We start from the raw sequence: 24,361 nt of genomic DNA, 5'->3' as shown, positions 1-24,361 counted from the left end.
CTTTCCATTTTCCTCATATAATTAGCACAACTCTTTGCCTTGTTAGGAAGATTGGAACAGGATTAGACCATACAGCCCCATCAAGCATACCCTACTATTCAAATTGATTATAGCTAATGCCTTTACCCAACTCGTTCCCATAACCCTATATGATATCAGTAATCAAAAATCTATTAATCTCTATGTTAAATGCACTCAAATAGTGAGCTCTTTGTGATACAGAACTCCAAAGGTTCACAATCCCTGAGTAAAATAAATTCCCTTCAGCTCAGACCAAAGTGGTTTCCCTGTTAATTTTAAATTGTAACCTCATGTAACATCTTACCTGCATCTACTTTGTTTATTCCTTTAAGCATTTGCTAAGTTTCAATGAGATCCCTTCACAGTCTTTGAAACATTCAAGAATATAGTTTGCCCAAACTGTCTTTATAAGATAGTCCCATCATCCCTAGAACAAGTCTGGTGAAGCTTCATTGCAATCCCTCAATGGTGAGAACATATTTTCTGAGATAAGGAGACTGAAACTGCACAAGTTCAGTCTAATAAAGTTCCTATACAATTGAAACACGATTTCACTTCTCCTGTACTTAAATCCTCTTGCAATAAAGTTTGAAATTCCATTCGTCTTCCTAACAGCTTCATGCTCCTATATGGAAGAAGACACCTAGGTCCTTTTGTACTTTCGTACCTCTTACCATTTAAGAATGTATAACTCAACAAGTTGTTGGATATCTTACCAAACTTCTTATTTTTCCAAATTATATTCCATCTGCCATGTTCCTGCACATTCACCAAGCTGTCCAAGTCTTTCTGAAGCCATTTTGCATCTTCCTCACAACATAGGTTGTCACTTAAATTTGTACCATTCACAAATTTACAGGTATTACTTTTGGTGCTCCATGTCCAAATCATTGATATAGTGTGAATAACTGGGGCCCAACCACATTACCTCACACGTTTCTGTGTTGAATTCCATTTGTCCACTACAAAGATCAGATTGACTGGCTTATAAATGATTGACCTACCACTCATATCTTTTTGAATAATGTTCCAATGTTCACTTCCAAGCCTCCTACCTTGTTTGCCATCTGGTGAGGATTGGGAAATTATCTTCAGAACATTTGTTATTTCTTTCCTAGCTTTCTTTAACAGCCTGGGATATAATTCATCTGACTCTCATGATTTATCCACTTTCAATTAGGTCAGCCCCTCTAATTTTGCCCTCTCTTTGTCCTTATTTTAACTAATATTTCACACTCATCCTCTCTAATTAAATTGTCTCCTTTGTGAAGACAAAGACAAAGAATTCATTAAGAACTCCTGCTGTAACATCCACCTGCTCAGCTTCATTTAAAATTATAGGAACATAAGACATAGGAACATAAGTAAATCATGCAGCCAGGTGTGTTTGCTTTACCATTTAATGAGATCATGGCTGATCTGATAATCTTCAGCTCCCCTTTTCTGCCTTTTCCCTATGACCCTTGATTCCTCTGACAGCATTTCCCAAGACTAAGTCTAGAACTATGACTCTTTCATTGGCCTTCTTATATGCTGGATAAAAAAAAGTGTTCTCTTGAACGTGGTTCAAGAATTTTGTGCCTTCTGTGTCTTTCATAATGTTATTATCCCAGATCATATCTGGACCATTGAAGTCCCAATTATTATTGCCCTGTTTTGCGTTTTGTATAGAGACATTTATTACGTAGTTCTTTCTCCAACACTTTCCTACAATTTGGGAATCTATCATGCACATCCAGCAGTGTGGCTGTTCCTAATTTGTTTTGAGCTCAACCCACATGGCCTCACATGAGTTTCAGTTAACATATCATCCTTCCTCACAGCTGTACAAACAGTCCCTGAGTTGCGAAATGGTTCCGTTGCTTAGTCTGCTTGTAAGTTGATTTGTATGCAAGTTGGAACACAATTCAGGATAATATAAAGTAGCTGTTCACTCCTACAGAAAATGTTTGTGTTTTGGATCTTTAAAGTTACACTCCTGTAAGGGGTTGCGTTAGCGCATAAGTCATAGTTCATAAGTCAGCTGCTTGTAAATTGGGAACCCCTGTAATTGATTCCTTAACAGATAATGTAATACCCCAATCTTTTTTTTTAAAATCACTTTCTCCATCTTGCCCAAAAACTCTACTTCCAGGGATGTTGAGCTGCGATCCTTATACCTTTTCAATCCAAGTTTCCTTGACAGAAATGATATCACTCTGCCCTATGTCCATCTGTGCCCTCATCTCATCTGCTTTATTTGCTATACTCTATGCATTTAATTAAATATCTTTTATTACTGACAACTTACTGTACTGTTTCAACTGCTGCTTCTGTTTTTCAGTCACTCGCTAAATTTCTGCCCCCATCACTGTTCAGACTTCATCCTCAGGTTCCCACTCTCTGCTGCTGATCTAGTTTATACCTTCAATGAGAAGACCTACAAACAAATTAACGGAACACCCATGGGTTCACCAATATCAAGTTTCTTAGCAGAAGCAGAAATGCAGAGACTCGAATGAAACGCCCTCCCCACTATCCAACCCAAACTTTGGGTCTGCTACGTGGATGACACCTTTGTCATCACAAAATGGAATAAATTAGAGGAAACTTACAACATCATCAACAATATCCTTAGTGGCATAAAATTCACTAAAGAGGAAGAGAGCAACAACAGACTCCCTTCCTAGATGTCACAGTAGAGCGTTTACAGGAAAGTAACACACAGACCAGATACTTAACTACAGAAGCAATCACCCCAATGCCCACAAATGGAGCTGCATCAGGACATTATTTAAACGGGCCACAACTCACTGCAGCATCCAAGAACTACGATCAGCAGAATAAAAATACCGATACAGCGTATTCAAGAAGAATGGGCAACCAACAAACACAGTCCATTGATTCCTAAACACCAAACCCAAACAAGCAGACACAACGCGCCCAGAAACTCTAGCCACATTACCATATATCAAAGACACTTCTGAAATGACTACCAGGCTACTCCAACCCCTTGGCATCATGGTAGCCCACAAACCTACCAACACACTTAAACAGCGGCTGATAAATGTCAATGACAAAATACCATGAAATGGACTGTAATAAATGCTGCATCAGACAAACAGGCAGAAAACTAGCACCATGATACATGAACACCGACTAGCCACCAAAAGACATCACCCACCATCACTAGAATCCTTACATAAAGATGAAGAAGGACACCACTTCAACTGGAACAACACATCCATCCTAGAACAGGCTAAACAGAGACACGTGCTGGAATTCTTGGAGGACTGGCATTCAGACTAGAACTCCATCAGTAAACACATCGATTTGGACCCCATTTATCAACCTATGTGAAAAAGATCCAAAAATTATGTCACCCACCTTAAGAGCTTCACTGGAAACTCACTGATGATGTTACTTAACATGTAGATGAAACGCCTGAAACCAAAACTTCCAGCTCAGCAAGCAAACTTACAACCTAGTTTATACCTCAACTGCATAAGCAGATTTCCTTGTGAGGATATTAAATGGGGAAAGACTGCAGAAAGCTGCAGACTGGGGCGTCCTCGTGGATAAATTACAAAAACTAGCATCCATGTTCAGCCAGTAACAGGGAAGGCATACATTGGCCCTTATTTCAAAAGGAATGGAATATACAAACAGGAAGGCCTTGCTAAACTATACAAGGCACTGGCTAGACCACAGTTGGTCCCCTTTCAAAGAAAGGATGTACTGGCATTGAAGGTTTCCAGGGATGTGTAACTACGTTGTGGGCGGCACGGTGGCACAGTGGTTAGCACTGCTGCCTCACAGCGCCTGAGACCCGGGTTCAATTCCCGACTCAGGCGACTGACTTTGTGGAGTTTGCACATTCTCCCCATGTCTGCGTGGGTTTCCTCCGGGTGCTCCGGTTTCCTCCCACAGTCACAAAGATGTGCAGGTCAGGTGAATTGGCCATGCTAAATTGCCCGTAGTGTTAGGTAAGGGGTAAATGTAAGGGAAGGGTGGGTTACGCTTCGGCGGGTCGGTGTGGACTTGTTGGGCCGAAGGGCCTGTTTCCACGCTGTAATGTAATGTAATCTAATCTAATTTGATCCTAGGTATGGAGGGATTTCCTTCTGTTGAGTAGGTTGTGCTGGTATTCATTGGAGTTTAAAAGAATAAGAGAAGACCTTATTGAAACATGATTCATAGTGGGCTTGACGGAGAGATTGTTTTGTCTTGTAGGCGAGTTTAGGACCAGAGGCCATAATGTCAAGTAAGGAGTGGCCCGTTTAAGATATGGATGAGCAGGATTTTTTTCTCACATAGGATTACAAATACAGAGAACTATCAAAGCTTTTTAAATGCATTAAAGGCTGGGATGGACTGATTTCTAATCATTAAGAGAATCGAAGATTATGGAGAAAGAGAAGAGAAAGTGAAGTCGAGGATTATCGGATCAGCCATGATCTGATTGCATGGCAGAGTGGCTGAATGGCCTACATTTGCTCCTACACAATATTGTTTTATGATGTCTATCTGGGTCCTGTGTCTGGCTTGTACCAGTCCCATCATCCATCCAAAACCAGTCCCAATATCCCTAACATCTGATACACACTCTCTTACACTAGCTTTCAGCGACATGTTCAATCACTAACTTCTACCATTTTCATACTCACTAGCATGGGGACTAGGAGTATTCCTAGGACTACTGCCTTAGATGTCCTGTCTTTCAAACTCCTTCCTGGGTGCCTGATATCTGCCTCTCAGGGCCTGATCTCTTTTCTTACAATTTTATTTGTACTAATGTGGATCACAAACTCTGACAGATCACCTTCCCCAAGAATGTCCTACAGCCATTCTGTAACATTATTTAGATTGGCAACAGAGGCAAAATACCAGCCTGGTGGTCATATTGATGGCAGCAGAAATGCCTGACTGATCTCTCTGAGTTATAGAATCCCCTACCATTATTGCTCTTCTTCCTCCCATTTACGCATGAGTTGAACCTAGGGGTCTGTTTCCATGTTGTACATCTCTATGACTCTGACACTATAACTAAGGCACCATAGTGCCACTGACTTGGCTCTGGCTGCACTCAACTAAGGAACAATTTCCCTCATCAGTGAGCAAAACGGAATATAATTAGCAAGTAATAAGATTTGGAGAGTCGTGCAATACCAGCCTGATTTTGTTAGGCTGGCTGCTGGGTCAGAGCTGAAAATGTGTTGCTGGAAAAGCGCAGCAGGTCAGGCAGCATCCAAGGAACAGGAGAATCGACGTTTCAGGCATAAGCCCTTCTTCAGGAAGGGTCACCTATTCCATCCCTGGCTCCATGCTTTGAACTAGTGGTATGACCACCTCCCTAAACATGTCATCTACATTGTCTTCTGCACTGCAGTGGCTTCAGACAGCACTTCATTCCTGAAACACAGATTTTGACCTTAAACAGTCGGTGACACTTCTGACTGTCATCCCAAAACTTAAAAAGTTATTACACGTCAAATAGTTGAATAACTTACCAGTACACACTAATTAGCTTTTTCCCCTGCATTGAAGTAAAAGCCCAATGTAGGCGGCTGAAAACGATAGGAGTAGAAAGGAGGACCTCCTAACTGCTAAACTGACTTTCCTACCCCCACCTAACCACACCCTCTTCCATTGAACTCCTTCTATCTCAGCAAACTGCCATCTTGCACTCTAATCAGCCAAAGCAGCAACTAATGCAGGCAAGGCACCTCTGAGAAAGGCTTTTGTTTATGCTTCCTGAAAAAGACTGACACAAGCTTAAAAATACTATTTAATCCAGCCACTAGTAGCTATAGCTTATCTCAGGTGCTGTATATCCGTGAGTTAAGTTGTAATAAAACTTATCTTCTCTTGACTTAAAGACTAGTGATTAGATTACCTACAGTGTGGAAACAGGCCCTTTGGCCCATACCAACCCTCCAAAGAGTAACCCACCCAGACCCATTTCCCTCTGACTAATGCATCTAATACTATGGGCAATTTAGCATGATCAATTCATCTAACCTGCACATCATTAGACTGTGGGAGGAAACTGGAGCAAACCCATGCAGACATGGAGCGAATATACAAATTCCACACAGACAGTCACCCAAGGCTGGAATTGAACCTGGAACCCTGGTGCTGTGAGCAGCAGTGCTAACCACTGAGCCACCATGCTGTCCATAATGCTTAGTTAATTGCTATCATTTAAAAAATCCATAAATTTAAATCAAAATTACCCCTAAGACTTTAACACTCAGCAGTTCCCTGTGCAACAAGGTACCACTGATTTTTACTTAATCATATTAAATAAGTTTCTACTAAGCCTGCAACAAAAAAAATCCATAAGTTCTTCTTCATACAGAGATCACAGATAAAAAGTAAAACTTGCTTTTAAAAATGAATTGTTTTAAAATTACTTCATTTTAAAAGTTGTTTTGTATCAGGATTCTCTAAATGGGTCTTAATCATTGATTCAAATGCTTGATCCCCAAATTAAACATAAGCTATTATCTATTCCTTGAATATTTAAACACTGCATTTTCTCTATCAGAATGAATGAATCCCTTGTATAAATAGAGTCAAAGAGTCATAGAGATGTACAGCATGGCAACTGACCCTGCAGTCCAATTCATCCATGCTGACCAGATATCCTAACCTATGTTAGTCCCATTTGCCAGCACTTTTCCCATATCCCTCTAAACCCTTCCCATTCATATACCCATCCAGAAGCCTTTTAAACATTGTAATTGTATTAGCATCCACCACTTCCTCTGGCAGTTCATTCCATACGCGCATCATCCCTTGCATGTAAAGGTTTCCCTTTCAGTCCCTTTTAAATCTTACCCATCTCACTTTAAACCTAAGCCCCCTAGTTTTGGACTGCCCTACCCTGGGGAAAAGACAGTGGCTATTCACCCAATCCATGCCCCTCATGATTTTATAAACCTGTCTCAGATCGCCCCTCAGCCTCTGACACTCCAGGAAAAATAATCCCAGTCTATTGAGTCTCTCCCCAACCCCCACCCCCATAGCTCAAACCTTTCAACCCTGGTATCATCCTTGTAAACCTTTTCTAAATCCTTTCAGGTTTAACAACATCTTTCCTATAGCATGGAGACAAGAATAGAATGCAATATTCCAAAAGTAGCCTAACCAATGTCCTGTACAGCTGCAAAATGACCCCCCAACTCCTAAACTCAATGCATTGACCAATAAAGGCAAGCGTACCAATTGCCGCCTATCTACCTATAACAACACTTTCAAGGAACTATGAGCTTGCACTTCAAGGTCTCTTTGTTTGGCAACGCTCCCCAGTACTTTGCAATTAAATATATGTATATTATTAATTATAACTTAAGTAATAATTTCATTAAAGCTGTTTAGCAGTATAGTTTGTTAGTTGGACAGGTAAATTTGTCTCTTTTAATTCAATATAAAGAAAATGTCTATTGTACTGCTCTTCACAGCAGGTCAGTTTGAATTTCTGGGAATTGAATATCCTTCTAAAATTACCCAAGTAATGCAATAAGGACTTATACAATAACATGAAAGTGCCACAAAGAAATTGCAATGTATCTTGGGTAAAGCTTAGAGGTTTTGTAGTGCAATGGGTAGTTTCCCTGCCTCAAGGCAGAAGTCCCTGCTTCAAATTCTATTCCAGGATTTAATGACTAAGGAAGGTGCATTGATGACATGGCTAAACAGGGACCAACATTTAATTCTTCCAGCATATTCAATTAGCAGGTGATATGAGTGGAAAGATTCTTGGGCACTATGTGATGGAAAAAAATGGAACCTCTAACATCTGTAGTTCCAGACTATAACATGCACGTAGAAGTTGTACTGCAAAACAAACTGGGCAGCATGGTGGCTTAGTGGTTAGCACAGCTGCCTCATAGTACTGGGGACTGAGGTTCAATCCCTGCCTCAGGCAACTGCTTGTGTGAAACTTGCACAGTCTCCCTGTGTCTGAGTGGGGGTGCTCTGGTTTCCTCCCAGAATCCAAAGATATGCAGGTTAGGTGAATTGATCGTGCTAAATTGCCCATAGTGTTAGGGGAATGGGTTGGTGTGGACTTTTTGGACCAAATGGCCTGCTTCCATACTGTAGGGAATCTAATCTAAATCAGACTCCTTGGGGGTGGTAGTTGGCTCAGTTACCTGGATAGCTGTTGTAAATCATACTTTTGCCAGCACAGCATCTTATGCCTATTAGAGCTGTGGTGATTTCAGAATTGCTTTCTTGCCCTACCCATGTTGGAAGTCATGGCTCTATGGTTAGGACCAGCCTTCAGACAGCAAACAAAGGTGATTTTGGCTTAAATTTTAATTTCCACAATTTTTGTGGTTTACCTTCCCAACTTGCATTCTGTGACCACCCCACCCCCCCACCACCATGATACGTAGCCTGCAAATAGTAAATCTCATTAAAGTGTTCTAATTAATTTCAGTAAGGCATTTGTGTTGTCGGTTCTACATTGTAAAAGACAAAATTAGGGTTGATATAAGTATACTTTTCTCTGGAAAGAGTGATCAATGTATATAAAAGAACTCCTGTGTTCATGGAAATAATGCAGTAGATATTTATATAGACTTTCAAAAGGCATTTAATATGATATCACACAGCAGATGACATTGCCATATTGATGAGAACACATGGGAAGTGTCATTTAATGTGTTTACATGTGAATTGAAACACTTTGAGAGAAAGGAAATTGACAGACAATGTGGTTCTCTGTGGGACTATCAGAAGCTTTCTCTCCATTGATTTAAAATTGACCTTTAATGAACCTCCACTTTAGTGCCTTCTATCCTGTGTATCTCTTTTAAACTTTTGGATGCTGATGGTCCTCTAAGAAGCAGCTTAAACTCTTGGCCAAGATAGTAACAGCCTCCAACATGACTGCCACCTGGTTTTAATGCTGGCACCAGCCATTCAGCACCTCCTGGCATGGGTTGGTCCTTGTAATTGAGCATCAAGCTCACTTCCTTGCCAAATCTGACCATTTGAATTTCAAACCCAGAATTTACCTTGATATCATGTTTTTCACACAGAATTGTCACAAAGCTGGTCCTTTTTCTAAAAGCTGTTCCTTTTCTCAAGGATACTGTGTCCTTGATTTTTTCAGAGGGGTCATAAAACAGTCCAGGCTCTGAATCGGTTGGGTAGGTACAGAGATGAAAAGGGTATTGGGATGCCTTTTTGTTTATATGTAAACAGATGAGACTTTAGGCCATAGCTTTCATGTTTTAGAAGTAACCTGTATAATGAAAGGGGAGTGGTCAGTCCTGCAAGCTGAACAGCTGGAACTGTGTGTGAAACTGGCTGTTGAACGCTCTCTCCTGCTGCCCTTCTAACTTCAACCTGTAAGCCTCTGTTTCATTTTTACTCTGTGTTTAATGGGGTTTGTTGATTGGAATTGTTGTGTATTTTTGGAACAGCATAATTAAGTCTAGTTTGGGTAGACTGGGTTCTGTGGGTATTCTATATTCTATTCTTTGTGTTGCATTCTATAAATTTTGTGAATAAATTTTTGTCTGTTTTAAAACCTGGTAGTCAACCAAGCTAACTTACTCTGGGTAATTTTCACTGTACACTTACCAAAACAAGTAGAAAAGTTACAGTCTAGGCTGCTTGCTTAAGAAGGTTTTGAGTGGGCTGGCCTAGTCCATAACAGATTGGGGTTTCGTCCGGGATTTAAGCAGTGAGTGGTAGGTGCTAATGTCTTTATTTTGTGTATTGTTTTGGTTGGGTAGACAAAACTTGGGATGACAATGGTTCTTTTAGTCACCAAGGGTTTTCTGGAGGTGGATGAGGTGAAATTGGTAGTTTTACAAAAGGTGAATAAGACCAAGCTGCAGGAATTAGCAGACCAGCTGGGATTGGACCTGCCTGCTTCTGCAAAGAAAGGAGAGATAATTACAGCAGTAGTTCAGCATTTGAACTTGCTGGAGAAACCATCAGAATCTGTAGAGATGGCAAGGATTCAATTGCAATTGACACAGCTTGAGTTAGAGGCAAGAGATAAGGAAACAGCAACAGAAATGAAACAGTTTGAGTTACCGTTAAAAGCAGAAGAGAAAGAAAAAGAGACAGAGTTTGAACTTCAAAAACTGACACTTAGAAAGGAAATTCAGCTTAAAAGAATGGAGATGAAGGCTGAAGACAAGGAAGAGAGTGGGGATGAGCAAACCCATGGTGGGCGAAAACCTGATGAGAAACTATTTAAGTATGTTCAAGCATTGCCTCAATTTGATTAGAAGGATGTGGAAGTGCTTTTCATCTTATTTGAAAAAGTGGCAAAACAAATGCAGTGGCAGTGACCATGTGAGTTTTGTTGATCCAAACAAAACTTGTCGGTCGGGCGAGTGAGGTCTTTGCATCACTATCAGAGGAGGTATCTGGAGAGTATGAGGAGGTGAAAAAAGCCATTTTAAGTGCATATGAGCTTGTACCAGAAACCTATAGACAATGCTTTAGGAATCTCAGGAGGGACCCTGGTCAAACCTATGTTGAGTTTGAAAGGATCAAACAATGTAATTTCGATAGAAAACATTCAATTACTTTAAAAATTGCACAATTGTTCCAAACCAGCCTTTACAAATGACAGATTGTGGATGTCAAGTTTATAGGTTAAACAAAAATGAACAAGTTATTCTTAATAACGTAACTTTGGCATAACAAGGTGTCACAAAGCTGGTCCTTTTTATTTCTAAAAAGCTGTTCCTTTTCTCAAGGATACTGTGTCCTTGGTTTTTTTTCAGAGTGGTCATAAACAGTTCCTAGTTCTCAGGTGGCTAGTTTGGTACAGAGATGAAAAAGGATTTTGAGAGGCCTTTTGTTTATATGTAAACAGATGAGACTTCAAGCCAAAGTTTTACAAGTGACCTGTATAATGAAAGGGGAGTGGTCAGCTCTCTAGCTGAGAAATTCAGTCCAGAACTTCTTCGGAGTTCAGCCTGTGGAAACTCTCTCTCTTTCTGCCCTTCTAACTTCAACCTGTAAGCATTTGTTCCATTTTTATTGTGTTTCAGGGACTTGCTTATTGGGACTATTGCGTATATTCAGAACAGCATAATTAAGTCTAGTTCGGGTAGACTGAGTTCTGTAGGGATTCTTTATTCTGTTCTTTGCGTTTCATTATGTAATTTTGTGAATAAATTTTTGTCTGTTTTAAAACCTGGTAGTCAACCAAACTAACTTACTCCGGGTAATTTTCACTGTCCACTTACTGAAACAAATTGCAAAGTTATGGTCTGGGCTGCCTGCTTAGGAATGTTTTGAGTGGTCTGGCCTAGTCCATAACAAAGGATAAACAATGTGGTTTTCTAATTAACATTTTAAAACTAATCTCAATCTGTGTCTCTCTCAAACTTCCAAACTCATCAGTTTGTGCAAACAATTTCAGCAGACTCCTAAGAATATTAGCTAATATCTTACAGCCAGAGATTTTTTTCTTAGAACAATCAACAATTCAATAACTGGAGAGAAAAACAGAGAGGGCAAAACTGAACGGCCTGTCCAGAAGCTTCTCAAAATCACTCTGGTCCTGGAAAGAACCCAGTCAGGACCATTTGTCTTTTTTCTTTAACCAACATTCTCTGTGGTTAGCTAATTAAAACTGACACTTCTCTTGATTGACCAATTCAACATCCAACCAGCTGTTACCCCTTAGCATAGCAACAGCTCAGATTCATCTCTAGTGTCCTCAGAACAGTGATTAAGTTGCGTTATCATTCAGGTCAGTTTGCAACAGCAAATTTGAGAGTGTGTTGCTGGAACGGTGCAGCAGATCAGGCAGCATCCGAGGAGAGGAAAAATTGATGTTTTGGGCTGGAGCCCTTCATCAGGAATGAGCTCATTCCTGATGAAGGGCTCCGGCCCGAAACGTCGATTTTGCTGCTCCTTGCAATGTTACCTGACCTGCTGTGCTTTTCCAGCAACACACTCTCAACTCTGATCTCCAGCATCTGCAGAACTCACTGTCTCCTTGCAACAGCAAAGATCTGCCTTTGTTCTCTTCTTCTTTAATAAAAAAAAGCTGTTCAACATTTAACTCTTAACCTCCACTCACTGTTCCAATCCAAAAAAATTAAGAACAATAAAAAGAAAAATAGTGATGGTTTCAATGAGTCCTAGGGCATCAAAACACCAGTGCTGGTCATGTTGACACTCCTTTTCCATGCTATTTCCCAGCTCCTATTTCATGATACTGCGTCAGGGGAGGGGACAAGTAACTCTGCATTTTCTTAAGGATTGAATTTCTGATCCACAAAATGATTTTGAGATTTTCTATCCTTGGCATGCACCAGTTTTATTCCCCAAAATAAAGATAGTACAGGGTAGATGTTGTGAGTCGCAACGAAGGATGGAACCGTGATCTATGATGAGAGAAAGAGTGAGGAGAGCAATGAGAATTAGAGTTCTGGGAATGAAAAGAAACGGATATTACTCCAAAATGCAGATGCTTTTATGAAGCTCAGTTGGCATGTATTAATTTATCTTTGCAGTTAATCCACACAGAATGGAATTGCTGATACACAGTTCAAGTTTCATTTTGCATCTGGTCAAAGCAATCCTGAGTGTGTATGAACATGAAAGTGACAATAAAGAGTAGTAGATGAAAACTTTAGATAGGCTACTTCACCTCCCTCTCAAAACAGGTGGTTTTGAATTTATACTTTGCTTTATGGCTATCCCATTTTATTGAGATGAATTTGTGCAATGCAATGGACAAAATATACTTAATTTCTATTTTGCAGCCGAAACAAGTCCAATGTGGCCAAACTTCCTCATGATAGTAGGAGAAATCATAGTTACTCCTATAAATGGCAGATTTAGTTCGAAAAATGTCTTGGAACTTATTTTACAATGAGAAATGCGTACCATCAAGCAATTTGGAATTGTATAAAGAAGCAACTGAACCATAAGTGAATTTTAAAAAGCTATATAAAGGTGTTTCATACATTACAAAGGTGACCACATTTCAAAAGTACTTAATTGATTTATCCACTTGAAATAGCCTGAGATTGTTGGAGGGGGTGTAGAAATGCAATTTTTTTCCTTATGTACACCATAATAGTATAAGACATATTCACAGATCACATAATTTAAATAGTAGATTAATCCTCCATGAAGACTTAATTACTTATGCATTTGGGTTCTAAAGAGTTTATGGTATAATTAGGTCTCCAAGGAATTAGTATATTTCTTGGTCACAATATCACAGGATATTTATTGTCATGGCTAGAGAGCATGAGGAGAAATCTCAAAGGCAATTGTACTTCCTTCTGTATTTTCATGTTTAAAATGTTTCTTTTAAATAATGGCAACCTTGCTCAATTCCTAAAATGGCTGAGGCTTATCACATGATTGTTTTTCCAGAGCTCTGAACCCCTTGCAATGCACAGCCATTCTGGTAAAAGCTGACAGAAAAGATTTGGAGACAAGCAGTCTATTTACAGCTAGCTCTGGAAAAGGGGAATCTTCAAGATTCTCAATGTTAAAATGAACACTAATGCTGTGAAAGTCACTCCCCTCACTTCATATTAGATTCTCTTAAATACTTAAAAAGATAATGTATTATTTAACCACAAATCATCAACTGTTCCAATAAAGGCAACATCCCATAAACACACCACTGGCAAAGGCAATTCAGCAACATTGTTATTATTCTCACATGCTGTCTCTCTTCAGTCCAGTAGAAAGAAACACCAAAAGAAATAATCTGCACCTTTTGATTCTTAAGAAAAAGCCTCTCTGTCTAAGACTTTACTCTCGCAGCAGAGAACTCAAGCTTTCAGCTCCAGCAGGCACAAAACCCTACTCAATTAACTGAAAGCAAAAACTAAAATCTTCTGGCTCTATGTGAGCCTGATCTTGCCCACTGACAATTATTTTGTCCTACTTTATAAAAACAATCAGGAAGAACTCAAAACTGGTTACCAACTGCCTGTCTGAAGGATAAATTTCAGCATCACTGTGACAACACTCCTCTGCAAAGACAAACAGGGCAGAATAGATCTCTTAAAGGGACAGTGTCATCACATAGGTAAAAACAATGACTGCAGATGCTGGAAACCAGATTCTGGATTAGTGGTGCTGGAAGAGCACAGCAGTTCAGGCAGCATCCAAGGAGCAGCTGCCTGAACTGCTGTGCTCTTCCACACCACTAATCCAGTGTCATCACATAATCAACTCATAGATTCCCACTTGGATATTGCCATGTTGGATTCAACTAATACCAATATTATTGACTTTTAAAAGAAAATACTTAGTTAAAACTTCCTTCTCTCCTTTTCTCATTATTTTGTCCTTGTGTGTGAATTCATTAGGTAAGCAATTCCCCAAATTTTAAATGTTTGGTTAATAAATGCTATCTTTGATTTCATCCTTGAAGGAATTTGTTGTGAATTCATTTCAAAGATTGTAATCCTAAAATTCAGGGTTTGAGGAACACCCTTCGGCCTACTTCACTAGAGAAAGGAGTAAACAGAGAAAGGAATAAATCAAGCAATATCTCACTGTCTTGAACTTAAGAGAAGAAAGGCAATTGTAATTTATGTTTACCCTATTCCCCCTTCTCTGTGTCAATATTCATAAATGGTCTTTCCGTATATTCAGCTAGCAGGCAGGCACACATATCTTTGCAGGAGATGGATTTGTATGAGATAATAACTCCTGTTCTTCAATATTACATCCCACTCATAGAATCCTTTACAGTGCAGATAAAGCCATTTGGCCCATAGAGACTGCACTGACCTTCCAAAGAGCATACTTCCCTATCCCTGTAACCTCACATTTACTACAGTTAACCCACCTAACCTGCACACTACTGGGCAATCTAACATGGCCAATCTACCTAATCTGCACATTTTTGGACTATGAGAGAAAACTGGAGCACCAGGAGGAAACCCACACAGACCTGGGGAGAAAGAACAAACTCCACACAGACAGTTGTTCAACATTGGAATTTAACCCAAGTCTTTGGTAATATGATGGAGCACTGCTAACCAGTGAGCCATCCATTATGTGAAGTTGATTTGAATTTAGTACTGAAATGCAGTATGTTCCATTTCAAACAATGTCTTGTGTGTTTAATGTACATATGCTTGTGTCTGAGATCTTTAGCAGCCTCAAATCTTAGGGACCCAACATTACATTGTTTATAAGCAAATTGATTCACATGTATAAACTGGCAGGCAGTATTTAATTATGCATTGGAATAGAGATAGGCAAAAAGAGATTTCAATGGCAAATCTATTAAAAGTCTAACTTTCTCAGTTTTTGTAATCAACTATCTCAACTACTTTTAGTTGGCTTATGCTTCCTAAAATCAAAATCCACATTTTTATTTTATAAACTCTCTGAAGCCTCATCCTGTTTTGCATTTATAATCTCTTTCAGGCTTACACCCAGCCTATTACCTCTTGTTTTGGCTTTCTGTCCATTCCTGTCCTTTCCATTACACCATAGGTGGACAAATATTTTGTGGACTTGGGCCTATTTCTAGCTTATTTTTCTGTGCATCTCCAAAACCTTGGTAAATCCTATTCTTTTGAATGTGCCTGCAGTAATGCTTGTTTCTGCTCTGAGGGATGATTACTCCAAAATAGGAAACTCAACTGTACTCGCCACATAAATGCATTGGCTACAAGAGCAGTTTGGAATCTAGGAATACTGCGGGGAGTAACTCACCTTCTGACTCCCAAAAGCTTGTCCACCATCCACAAGGAACAAGTGTGATGGAATATTCCCCACTTGCCTGGATGAGTGCAGCCCCAACAACACTCAAGAAACTTGACACCATCCAGGACAAACCAGCCCATCTGATTGACACTGTCTCCACAAGCATCCACTCCCTCCACCACTGCCTCTCAATCGCAGCAGTGTGGACTATCTACAAAATGCACTGCAGAAATTCACCAAAGATCCTCAGACAGTACCTTTTAAACTCATGATTACTTCCATCTAGAAGTATAAGAGCAGCAGATATTTGGGAAGACCACCACCTTCAGGTTCCCCTCCAAGTCACTCACTACACTGATTTGGAAATATATTGGCATTCCTTCACTGTTGGTTGGTCAAAATCCTGAAATTCCTCCCAGTGGCATTGTGGGTCATCCCACAGCAGGTAGACTGCAGTAGTTCAAGAAAGCAGCTTACCACCACCTTCTCAAGGGCAACTAGGGACGTGCAATAAATCCTGGCCAGCCAGCGACATCCACATTCCACAAAATGAATAAATATTTTTAAAATTTCATTGTTCTGAATATCCTTGGTTGTTGACCATGGGCTCATAGAAGAATAGAACTCATACAGTGTGCAAACAGGCCATTTAGCCCAACAAGTCCACACCGGCCTTCTGAAGAGTATCCCATACAGACTCATTCTTCTAACTAATGCACCTAGCCTACACCCTTGAACACTATGAGCAATTTAGCATGGCCAATCCACCTAACCTGTACATCTTTGGACTCTGGGAGGAAACTGGAGCACCGGGAGGAAACGCATGCAGACATGGGAAGAATGTGCAAACTCCACACAGATAGTCACACGAGGCTGGAATCAAACCCAGTCACTGGTGCTGTGAGGCAGCAGTGCTAACCACTGAGCCACCATGTCGCCCCATAGCTGTTGATAACACAGCTTGATAATGAGAAATTGCACTGTTTTTGTTTAATTAGGTGAATATTTGCTGCAATGTTTAAAAATTATTTCCCTTAGATGTTCAGTTATTCATTAAATATTTGTAATTTTAATAAAAGGTTCCATTTAATTTAAAAAAAGAAAAATTCACATATTGTAAACATGATTATGAAAATGCAATTTTCCTTTATTCTGAAAATGCGGTGACATAAGAATTTAGAGCCAAATGATACAGGGGTTAATTAATCTCCTTTCTAAAGGGAATATTACTCAACTTGTTTACCATTTCATAGTGAAACATGCCCTAAAATGCTCAAGCTGTCCTGAATAAGTAGGCACTGGATAAGTTTAGCATAAATACAGTGAATATTTAAACAAAGCTAAAACACCATTAGGAGTTTCTGGTATATTGGTTAAGCAATATTCTACAAATGTATTACATTGGGTCAATGATTTCCATCTCACATTTGCTATATAACAACAGATCAAGTGCACACTTTGGAACCTACCTGATTTGTTTTAATGCAAGTGTGATCATTTCATTATAGTCAACAAGTATCTTAAACTCAAAAATTATATAAATTTTCACACTGATGGTAATAGAAAGGTAAATTTGATGAACATTTCAATGTTCTATTTAAAAAGTTAATGAGGGTACAAAAATCAGTCCTTATAATAAGAATTAATTTCTAATTGATTCACTAATTTAAATTCAGCATTATCTGTTGCTAATTTTCAGCACGTGCTGTATTGAAATGTGTATGTTTTGGACGGTCTCAACCATGGCAGGATGCCTATTCGCAGAGGCTTCAGAGAACATTTCCGGGACACCCACACCAATCAACCCCACCACCCCGTGGTCGAACACTTCAATTCCCCCTCCCACTCCGCCAAGCGCATGCTGGTCCTGGGCCTCCTCCATCGCCACTCCCTAACCACATGACACCTGGAGGAAGAGCGCCTCATCTTTTGCCTCAGGACTCTCCAATCCCATGGCATCAATGTGGATTTCACCAGTTTCCTCATTACCCCTCCCCCTACCTTATCCCAAATCCAACCTTCCATATCATCATCCCCTCATGACCTGTCCCGCCTGTCCATCTTCCTTCCCACCTATCCTCTCCACCCTCCTCTCCAACCTTTACCCAGGCGTCCATCCACCTATGGCACTCCAGCTACCTAGCCCCCAGCCCCACTCCCCCTTCCACTTATCTCACCACCCCCTCGGCTCTCAAGCCTCATTCCTGATGAAGTGCTTTTGCCTGAAATGTGGACTCTCCTACTCCTGGGATGCTACCTGGCCTGCTGTGCTTTTCCAGCACCACACTCTCGACCTCAACCATGGTATCCATGCTCCAGGCTCACTGCCTTTATTCCTGATGAAGGGCTTTTGCCCGAAATGTCGATTTCGAAGCTCCTTGGCTGCTGCCTGAACTGCTGTGCTCTTCCAGCACCACTAATCCAGAACATGGTATTAGTGTTATTTATGGGCAGTAGACAAATGTCGAAAACTCCATCGTATCAATTGGGGAATTTTCAGTGACAATTCTGAAAACATTTGGAGTAAGACGATACATAAAAACTTTGCCATTTCAGTGTTTTTTTTTCGAAAGTGATAACTGGCACAATTAGATTACTTTACAGTGTGGAAACAGGCCCTTCAGCCCAACAAGTCCACACTGACCCGCCGAAGCGCAACCCACCCATACATTTGCCCCTTACCTAACACTACGGGCAATTTAGCATGGCTAATTATTTGAAAACAACATGACATGGTTGCGCCTTGGGCTATATTGGATGGATTAGGTTTTAACACATTGTGAGGGAGTGCTGCTTTGCTAGATTGCGGTATAGCTGCACCACACCTCCCCTCCCTCATCCCAACTGAAGGTGCGTTCTGAGCTTGTCGCGTTGAGAATCGGATTGCCCCGACCTGTCAATCAGAGCAGACCCGCGGGGGCGGTGGCTTCCGGGAAAAGCCCGCCCACCATTGACGGGCCGTTTCCCCCACACCCCCACAACACACCCCGCACTCTCGCCCACCTCCATTGTGACGTCACTCTTCCGCAAGCTCAGACGCTGAGATCAACGCGTTTTCCATATTTGGCAGTAGAACACCCACGTTCCCGGGCGAGGCTGTTACGTCAGCACGCCCCCAACACGCACGACCCGCGGGGTTACAAAGACGTGAATTACGAGCGCGCAAAGACCTTACAAGGAAATAACTCCCGGGTTGTCTAGCGTGCTATCCCGGCCTTTTTTTGTACTTTTTATTATTGCACTAAAAAGAAACACAAATGAGGTGCATGAACTCCGTCAGTTCCCCCTCCCCCCCGCAAGCTTGTTACTTGTACATTAACAGGTCTGTGTGGACAGCAACTTTTTAGAAAAATCTCACAATTGGGAGGTCTCACTTTATAGACAACTTTTCGTGCCCATTACAAATACCAAATTGGCTAATTTTTTGAATCATAAAATTATTTTGAAATTTACAGCTGGAGGGTTGGAAATACTTTCTACCTGTAGAGTTTATGCGACTGTTTGATTTTTATAGTTGCTTAGTGATTAACTTGTTTAATATTTATTTCAAAAAAGTGGAGAACCCATGAGACTATTTAGTGTTAAGAACTCGCAGCTGTTAAACTTCATATTGTATTTAAATTGTTTATAAACTGTATATAATGCACATTTAAGTGTGTCACTTCGTAGAACTTTAGTGTTCAGTAATTGTTTGAATAAACAGTTAAATGCAATTGTACCTGATTTCAAAAGACCGAACAAAACCGGCAAATCCTGTTTGACAGGATACACAAGTCTAAAAACATTTTACTGTTTCAGCAATTAAGAATCAATAATTACTGTTATTTGCTTTGTGAATTCGAAATTTTGGTGTATGTTGTTTTATGTAGTCACCAAATTGTATTTTCATGTTTCTAAATAAACATGGAATAACGCACATTTGCGACTTTAATTGCGATAATGGTGCTATATAAATGTAAGTTGTTGTTGTACACCTTAACGTAGTTCAATGATTTTACAGTCAATTTATTTCAGCCTTTGCATTTTATTATCTTGCACAGTAACAGTAAAGTGTTACAAACTGAATGTTAATTACTTTCTAAAAAGTTGAAACATTCATTCATAATTCAATTCTATGGTGACTGCAATGACTAATGACTGTTATTTCAAAAGTTTTTTTTTATTGAAATTTTGTACTTCAATTTGTTCCTGGCTTTTCTACTTTCTATTTACTTATCATACAAGACTGACGACCATTCAAACTTCTGGTTGTGTCAATCAGTATCCACAATCAACTGAAAATTAAACGCATTTACAAAAATCACCTCTGTCAGTAATTCGCTGCGTTTTAAAATCTGTCACTTTAAGTTATATAATTTGTAACATAGTTATTTAAGGACACGTATCCACTATCACTCCCAATCAAGCGTATAATTCCCAGCACAGTACTTCATATGACTTACCAGTCTTCACTAAGGATTCTAATACTAAAGTATAGCAGTTATGGTAAAACAATTTATAGCCCAAATTTATAATTTTTAATAACCACGCCTTCCTCTCTGAAAAGTATGTCAGATTTGGCAACGTGCATTCTTTTTAGTTTTCGGTTAAGAAGGATTTTAACAGTTCATAAGAATCAGATGCGGAGCAAACGGATCTCTATAGAATTATAGTTCTCTGGGTTGGCAAATCTGAAGCACTTAGTTCATTTAAATTGCAAATATAACGTTAAGCCAAAATTATGAGTCCTTCAAACTCCATTTGTCTCCTAAAATCCATCTACTAGACTTTCTGATTTGTCCAAATATTTAATATGAAGATTTTATTCAGATCATACATTATTATGTATGTAGGGTTATTTGGGTTTCTTATGTGCATATTTAAAAGACTTCAAAACTTTAAGTAACATTATTAATGAGACATTAGAAGTTAAAAGTAATAGTCTTTTGCTGTTGAGTAGAGACATCGGCAATAAGTCTTAAACACCAAGTCATACTGTACCTTTCGACCCTTTGAAAAACAAAAGGTGAAACTGAAACGCCCAATGCTATTTTCGAATTGTATTGTGAACTTTAGAAGAATGTTTTCATTCTGAATATTCTGCATAGCAAGTTCAGAGTGAACACGTGAATTTCGCCTGTATCAAGTTTGCTAGAAAAAGAAACTTGACCACCAAGGACAGTTCTGCACATCCTTGACACTAGACGTACTTTCACTATTCAGATTATTACTGTGAACATTATATGCCAAGAAAATAGAGTACAAAATATACGTGACTTTTCAAATACTTTATTCATACATTCTTAAATATAATTGAACTTTTTCCAGAAGTTCTCAGAAACGAACATAAAAAATTATATATTTTATTACAAATGGTAAACTTAGAGTCCTCCAAATCTCTTATTTACAAGAATAAATTGGGTTTTGCCCCAATAAGCAACATAAAAATAACTTACAAAGACTATCGCTTGAAGCGGTTATGTTTTGTTGACAGAAATCATCTTTCATGAAACAAACATAGTCTGTACATTTTTCAAGGCAAAACGACCTCAAAAGCTTTAACCTCCCTTTACTCCCCCCCCCCCCCACGCCCTCCCCCACGTTATACTACATCAGAAGCGATCTACTCTATCGCAGTTTTTAATTCTGTAATACTGGATGATCTTGAACTGCTTCGGTCCATGCAAGACTTGGTCATAGTAAAACAATGACTCGATATTTAGTTTTTTTTGCCGCAAAACAGCATTTCAGTCAGACTTTTTTTTTACATCAAGCACAGTCCTCCCACGTTTTCCTCCGTACATGCGCGCTCAGGGCGCAATCAGGACTTTTCTGTCTTGATCTATTTAATTCAGTCCTCTTCGTTGCATTTGTTCACCAATAGTTCTCCACTAAAGCTCTTGAATCAAAATGTTTGCAGCTGCTGCGTTAGCATGAGTTGGCAGCCACTGTTTACGTGATTCATAACTTTCTGCTTCAGCTGGGCAACCTGTTCCCGCAGCAGGTTTGCCGTGGACGCCAGTTCAGAGTTCTGCGCCTTTAAGGTTTTCACTTTATCTTCCAGCCTGGCAATTCTCTCCAGTTTCCTTTTCCGGCACTTTGAGGCGGCGATGCGGTTTCTCATTCGCTTCCTCTCAGCCTTGATTCGTTCCTGAGATTCCATGTCAATAGGAGACAACGGCGGGGTCTCCCCGGGCATCTCGGGCACCGTCTGAGGTTCTTCCTTCAACGCCTGGAGTCTAGGATGCTGCACAGGCATTTGGTGGTTCATCGGATGATGCTGGGGTGCTGCATAGTTCATATTAGTGGCGTTGTAGTTAGGCTGCGCGGTGATCGAGTTAGGGTTAAAATTGTTGAGATTAGCGTAGACCGGCGGCTCTTGGTGCAAAGTTGAATTGTAAACAGTACTTGCACTGGGCAGAGAGGCAGACACCGCGATCGCCGTATTTACAGATGGAGTTGAACATGTCACGTTGGGCAGGATATTCTGTTTATGAAGTTCTTCAAGAGCTTTGACAAAGCCTTCAGCAAAACCCTCCTGTTCGTCCGTGACATTTCTGGGGCACAGGAACTGGGTCGGTGTTGGGGTGGTGGTGATCAGCCCATTGCTGGACTGAATTATAAGACGTTCAAGTTCAGGTGATGCGAGTTTGAGAAGTCCCACGTCCGGAGACGTTAAGATACCTTCACTATTCTTGTTCCTCAGATGGGGCTTCAAGTTGCTCGCTGGATCAGACAGGTTCAAAGTCATATTTTGTTTCAACAATTTCGCACTGTATCCATAACCACTATTTTCAGGCTGTGCAAAAGCTGCGTTGAGTGCATCGTCATGGTAGAATGGCTGTTCCATCTTCGTAGACATAGAATACCGATGGAAGAAAACTCTTTGATACAAAAGTGTTTTAAAATAGATGTAGCAGAGTTCTTGAAGAGTTCGGATAAGGCTACAGGGCTACCTGTTTAGCTCACAAATTCAAAAATAAAAAGGTACTTTGAGAAAGTTGATTTCTTTTCCCACTAAATTCTCCTGCTATAACAGTTTTCAGTAAGAAAGCTACCAAACCAAAAGAAAAGTGTGCAAACTACCAAGTTCCTCCAGCTTGTTTCACACTCAGCTCTGAGCACTTGCAGCGTGAGTCCCAAGCTTATCTGCAACTGGTAATAGACCCGAAATAGCAATGAGGTCATTTCGGCTTCTTCCCATTGGCTGGCCATTACGTATGGGCGTTTTAGAATTTGCATGTCCGCTCGGTATCCATGACAACGCCCCAGAAGATTCTAACTATCGCGGGGCATGACGGGCTGAGGTAATGCGGCGCGGAGCATCATGGGATGACGTCTTTATTTTGAAGATCCAGTTACCCGCTTAGGTGGAAGTCAGTGGAGTGGCGGGAAGTGTGGTGGGATTGACCTGTTGGCTTTCCCGGAATATTTCATTTCACCCACTAGCACTTGAGCTCGTTTTATTTCTGTCCTTTAACTTGTTTTTTCACCTCACCTCCTCCAGCCTCTTGGCAGTTACTTACCGCGATGGTTTTAGGAGGACGGGGGAATGTCTTGTTGTATGTCTTGTTCACCGAGCCTGATGGTGGCTCTAGATGGACGTGAGCCTGACCAATGGGAAGCTGCCTGCTGGTGGCGCTGCTACCAATCAGAACGTTCTGCAGGCGGACCCAACTTTCGAACGCAAACCGTCAAGGCAGCGGGGGCCGGCGGAACCATTGTGACGTTCACACTGACAGACAGTTAAGGCAGCCAGTGGAGGCGCGGCGACCTGTTGCGCTCCCACCAACAGTGGTAGCGCGGAGGCGGGTCTCCGGTCAAAGTTGGGTTGACCTAAGGTTGACCGTCTGCTGTTGTGAAATGGATCCGAATTGGGGCTGATGGTGGTTTAGGACTATCCGGCTCCCCCCCCAGCCGGTGCACTCAGTGCCCTTTACAAAGTGCAAAGTGAACAACACTGGCTAGCTTTTTAAAAAAATCTGCAGCCACCACTATCCTTCACCATTGTCTGACAAAAGCGTTGTGCTTTCCGCTGTGGAGTGACTGCAATTGTTTTAAACTACACGTTTTTCAGGAAAGCACGGTGGTTATTGATATCTAGGAAGGTTCTTCCCTTGAGTTTAGCCTACATATGTTTATGTAGCAAGGTGGTTATTGTAGTAATCTACCCTGAAGCAACTGCGTTTCTATTAATGCGAAAATCAGTGTGAGGAAGCCCCTTCCAGTTATATTTTTAGAGCTTTTGGCGATTTTTTTTCTTGTTGACATTGTGTACACATTTTTCATCTGCAACCATGTCGCTAAATAACCCACCCAGCCACTGAAATTTGAGCTCTCTTATCTAGGGAGGATGCGACAACAGGCTGTCTGCTCTGTACTTAGTCCTTCAGAAAAAAAAGTGACGAATTAAAAGCTGTCTTTCCTCTGGTGCGCTAAAAGTTCGCGATTCAGTGATCGTAAGCATAGTGACCTGCTTTTAGATTAATGACTTTATTTTACTGTGGGGTCATTCATGTACAGCATAAAAGTGTAAACTTTTGTTAAGTTTGGAATATAAATTTTAACAGTTTAGCTTTCGCGCTTTCTATCTGTAGGTTAGCATATCTAATAGCAACTTGCATTTATAAAATAAAGCTGCTATAACAAGTCGAAACTGCTAAACTGTACTTGGTAAACAATTTTATGCAAGGTA

The 24,361-nt window shown here is 40.4% G+C and overlaps 1 protein-coding gene across 1 annotated transcript; it reads right to left on the bottom strand.

Moving 5' to 3' along the window:
- Positions 1 to 20,939: 20,939 nt before the first annotated feature.
- On the bottom strand, positions 20,940 to 22,790 carry jun (Jun proto-oncogene, AP-1 transcription factor subunit). Its single transcript, XM_043699285.1, has one exon. It carries the CDS (start codon positions 22,526 to 22,528, stop codon positions 21,572 to 21,574), a length of 957 nt encoding a protein of 318 aa, XP_043555220.1. The 5' UTR covers positions 22,529 to 22,790; the 3' UTR covers positions 20,940 to 21,571.
- Positions 22,791 to 24,361: the final 1,571 nt, after the last annotated feature.

The sequence above is a fragment of the Chiloscyllium plagiosum genome, chromosome 11 (assembly GCF_004010195.1).
Source record: "Chiloscyllium plagiosum isolate BGI_BamShark_2017 chromosome 11, ASM401019v2, whole genome shotgun sequence".
NCBI lineage: Eukaryota > Metazoa > Chordata > Chondrichthyes > Orectolobiformes > Hemiscylliidae > Chiloscyllium > Chiloscyllium plagiosum.
The sequence above is the reverse complement of the archived record's forward strand: the minus strand, read 5'-3'. Positions and strand labels throughout refer to the sequence as shown.

Excerpts from the sequence above, each read along its gene's own strand:
- jun (XM_043699285.1), bottom strand. The coding sequence starts at position 22,528 with ATGTCTACGAAGATGGAACAGCCATTCTACCATGACGATGCACTCAAC.